The 4,919-nt window shown below is 33.7% G+C and overlaps 1 protein-coding gene across 1 annotated transcript; it reads right to left on the minus strand.

Moving 5' to 3' along the window:
* Positions 1-3,377: 3,377 nt before the first annotated feature.
* Positions 3,378-4,194, minus strand: LOC129250206 (uncharacterized). Its single transcript, XM_054889842.1, has 4 exons — positions 3,982-4,194; positions 3,789-3,916; positions 3,443-3,708; positions 3,378-3,383 (listed from the first exon to the last, which is right to left on the minus strand). Exons 1-4 carry the CDS (start codon positions 4,191-4,193, stop codon positions 3,378-3,380), a joined length of 612 nt encoding a protein of 203 aa, XP_054745817.1. The 5' UTR covers position 4,194.
* Between the last annotated feature and the right edge of the window lie 725 nt (positions 4,195-4,919).

Below are 4,919 nucleotides of genomic sequence, written 5' to 3' on the forward strand. Positions count from 1 at the left end.
GTCAAATGTAGCTGTGAAAGCAGCAATTAAATCAACACCAGAGGTTTTGCTAAATTGTACAACACATGTCTCAACGAAGGCGTTTTTCCAAAAGTGTGGAAGAAACAGAGGTTGGTACTGCTACTCAAACCAGGAAAGCCGCCGGACCATCCATCGTCATATCGTCCACTGTGTATGCAAGATTCACTCGGCAAAATACTAGAGCGCATCATATGTAACAGAATGCAAGAGTTTCTAGAAAAACCAACAGGGCTTTCCCCAAACCAATATGGCTTTAGAAAAGGCCGTACAACCGTGGGCACAATAATGCTCGTCAAGCCACTAGTGGCAGGAAATGGAATAGTGGCACGAAGAAAGACTGCGCTTTTGTTACCTTAGACATAAAAAATGCGTTCAACTCGGCAAGCTGCCCACAGATTATGAGTGCACTGAGAGGTTTCGCCGTGCCGACATACCCGCAAACAGTCATATGAAGCTACTTTGAAAACAGGCTCTTGCTTTGTAATACTGATAACGGAATAGGCACATATAAAGCAACTGGCGGTGTTCCACAAATCTCGGTGCGTGGCCCAACACTTTGGAATGCTATGAATGATTGGGTACGCCGACGACATTGCGTTGGTGGTAGTGGGAAAGTATCTGGACGTGCTACAACCGTTATGCAACGATGCAATTGTTAGAATTTGAAAATGGCTTGGAAATGTGAAGTTAGAACTTGCAGCTCAAAAAACTGAAGTCGTATTAGAGGCATTCTCTGAAAAAAAAAGCCACTTGAAAAAAAAAAGTTCTTTATTTTTTTGGCAATAATATATCTTATAGTATATGTAAAAACTAAAATAAAAAATATGGTTTTAGGTCCGTGTAATGCGGGGTTGCCATACTGTCAGGGGTCAAAGTTTTTTGCAAAAAAATTTTCGAACCGCCATAACTTTTAAACGAATGAACGGATTTTAAAACACCTTAAGACTTTTTTGTACAAAATTTCTTAAACTTTAAAACTGTGTATCATAAAAAATTTTTAAATTAATATTTCATTGAAAAAAATGAAAAAAAATTTTTTTTTTGAATTTTTAACCACTTATGCCCCCTTCGATTTTTTTCAAAAATACCCCAAAATGTTCCTTATTTCATCACCTTTTTACCCCCCAAAGGGAATTTTGGGACAGCAATATTTGTATGAGTTACAAATAAAAAACCAACTCAGCGCAACGCTCTTAATCCAAGGAAATGCTCTACTATCATCCCTACTGCATTATATTATTATCTTTTTCCATCATACTTTACTAAATGTAAGAAAAATTATTATTTAGGAATTTTGTAAAAGAAATTAAAGAGATTTCATGTCCATAAATGGAAAACAAAGTCCTTAAAATTGTCCAATACTGATAATTGTCCAATACTAACTACATAGTTTAAATTGGAGAATTCAAGTACCCTAAAATTCCGCTAGGTGGCTATGCTGTATGCCTTCTTATATTAATATACGTTTCCACCAAAAGTAAACACCGTGTTTGCAGGAGTTGTGTTTGGGAGAACTGTCAACTGTTTCCACCGAAAGTTTGGGAGAAACTGTGTTTGAACTGTCTTTTGTTGACATTTGGAAATCAGAATTATAAAAATTGATAAAATTATAAAATGGTGCATAAAATTCAATTTGTTATGTTGATTTTATCATTTTATTTTAAAATAATTGATAGTGAGTTGGTCACATATTATTTAAAAAAAAGGTTAAGGGAAAATAAAATAATTTTAAGCGTTGCTGCCAATTTAATGCGTTCGCAAAGTGTATGGTCTTTGGTATGGTAAACAGATTTAAGATACATTATTTGTGTATAATGTACATGTATATTTTAGGAACATTCCAGTACCTTTTGGGAAGTAGACTGCCAGAGTAATGGGGACAAGTTTTTCAAAAATAATTTCCGAATGGAAAGATCCTGCTTTGAAAAATTGTGCAGCAAACTTGAAAAAATAGCCAAAAGAAAAACGAACTATCGAAACCCGATTTCACTAAAAAAGCGCGTGGCAATTGCTCTGTATGCACTAGGATCTTCTAGTGAATACAGATCAATTGGACATTTGTTTGGAGTAGGCAAAGCAACTGTTTGCAAAATACTCATCGAGTTTTGCAATGAAGTTGGGACATCTTTGGCTCCAATATATTTGAAAAATTTTCCACTGACAAGGGCGCAAATTGAGAATGGAGTCGCAGATTTTAATGCAATGGGCTATCCACAATGTATTGGAGCAATAGGTAAGTTTATAAGTAATGCGATAAAAATAACGTTTAATCAAAAGCATCTTTATTATACAGATGGATGTCATATTGAAATTCATCCAAGAAAGGAAGAAGCCATTGATTACTACAACTACAAAGGGTGGTATTCCGAAGTACTATTGGCTTTGGTAGACGCAAAATATAGATTTGTTTATATACATTGCGGCAGTCCTGGAAGATGCAACGACTCCGGATATTTTGAAAAATCATCGCTAAAGCGCGAGTTGCAAAGTTGTGCACTTCTTGATGAATTGAGCTTGCTGTATGGATCCACAAAAATACCAGTCCATATTATAGGGGACTCTGCTTTTCGTCTCTCTCAGCATTTAATGAAGCCATATCCGCATAGTGTGACCAATACACCCGAACAAAAAAAATTCAACTATAGATTGTCTAAGTGCCGGCGTGGAAAATGCTTTTGGCCATTTAAAAGCCCGGTAAATACAACTTAGAGATTCTAATATTTTTAAAAATTGGTAATACAGGTTCTATTTTAGATTTAGGAGAATTGGAAAAGGCGTGGATAACCACATCAAAAATGTAAACACAGTTATTTCATGTGCATGTGTTTTACATAATTTTTTGATTGCTGAGAAGGATTTAATTTTGGAAAATTGGCTAGTGGAAATGCATGGCGATTCCAGGCGCAATATTCAACACGGCACCAATGCAGTTGACCGATCTGAAGGAGAATCGATAAGAAATGCGTTAAAGGAATATTTCAGTGAGTAATATAACTTCTTTCATGTAGATTCTCCCGTATGTTTTATTAAATTAACCATAATTTATTGGTTAAAAAGGTTATTTGGTTTAAACAATTTTATCTTCAAACCAAATATTTATTTAAATATTTCGACCTACAAAGAGTCCAATTGGTTTAAATCTGAAAAACAACTTTTCACCAGAACAATAAAATTTGTAATACATAGTTTTATAAAATAACATTTTATTCATTTTGGAAAAAGGCACAATTCATTAAAACTTAAATATAAATTAAATAACAATATTTCATTCATTTTGGAAAAAGGCACAATTCATTAAAACTTAAATATAAATTAAATAACAATATTTCATTCATTTTGGAATAAGGCACAATTCATTAAAACTTAAATGTAAATTAAATAACAATATTTTAGTTAATTAGTTCCTCTCTAAGAAACTAACCACACTTTTGGTCAATACCTCAATTGCAGCAACCTTTTTTTTTTCAATTTCAATAAGTTCAGCAGTTAACTTATTGTTTTCTGTCATGCACGTTTTTATTGTTTCGTTTAGTTCCTGTATGTTCGAATTTTTTGTTTTTGCTGCAGGTGCGGAAGCTTCGTCCAGTGCTGGAGACGTTGATGGCGCAAATGTAAACGAAGCAGACGGAGCAGCTGAAAATGAAGGTGATATCGGCGAATTTGATGGACCTGGCGAATCAATCGAGCCTGCATATATAAATAGAAATTAACATTATACAATTAGATGTAAATACAAGTAAAATTACATATATAAATAAAACAAATACCTGTTATACTATCGACCACGACCGCATCAACATTATTCACTCTATCCGTTCCTATTATTTGGTGCACCCTCCGATAGTGCTTCCAAGAAGCAGGAGAACATCCTGTCCCCTGCTCTGCTTTGCATTTTCTGCAAAGGAAATTTTGAGGCTGTAACAAAATTACTTTAATGAAATAATATATTATATGCCTTACCTATATTTCATTGTAAAATTGTGGATTTTATATTTCACGTCAACTGGACGGACCTCATGGCCAAGCGCTACCAGCGACTGAGCCATCTCCGCATATATGTGCGAGTTCTTGCGTGGCCCTCGCAATTCAACTGCCTTATCACCCCATATATCAAGGAATGCTTCGTCCGCGGAAGGAAGCCAAATTGTTCTACATTTTTTAATGTTTTCCATTCTTTGGCCAGCTTAATATTATATTAATGAAATTAGATGTATGTAAATACAAATAAAATTACATATATAAATAAAAGAAATACCTGTTATACTATCCGCAACGAGTTGATTCAGTATTCCTGAGGAAAGATTGTAGACTTCTTTGGCCAGCTTAATATTATATCAATGAAATTAGATGTATGTAAATACAAATAAAATTACATATATAAATAAAAGAAATACCTGTTATACTATCCGCAACGAGTTGATTCAGTATTCCTGAGGAAAGATTGTAGACTTCTTTGGCCAGCTTAATATTATATCAATGAAATTAGATGTATGTAAATACAAATAAAATTACATATATAAATAAAAGAAATACCTGTTATACTATCCGCAACGAGTTGATTCAGTATTCCTGAGGAAAGATTGTAGACTTCTTTGGCCAGCTTAATATTATATCAATGAAATTAGATGTATGTAAATACAAATAAAATTACATATATAAATAAAAGAAATACCTGTTATACTATCCGCAACGAGTTGATTCAGTATTCCTGAGGAAAGATTGTAGATTTATTTGGCTTATTTGACTTATTTTATTTTTGCGCGCACCACTTAACGATTACCACAAGAAAAATATTAAACGTCAATCAAATGTCATATTGACAAATTGCAATCATTGTTGCCATATTTCGATAAGAATGCAATAATAAATGAGGAAAATGAGCAACATTGCCACCACTT

Source organism: Anastrepha obliqua, chromosome 6 (assembly GCF_027943255.1).
Source record: "Anastrepha obliqua isolate idAnaObli1 chromosome 6, idAnaObli1_1.0, whole genome shotgun sequence".
Taxonomy (NCBI): domain Eukaryota; kingdom Metazoa; phylum Arthropoda; class Insecta; order Diptera; family Tephritidae; genus Anastrepha; species Anastrepha obliqua.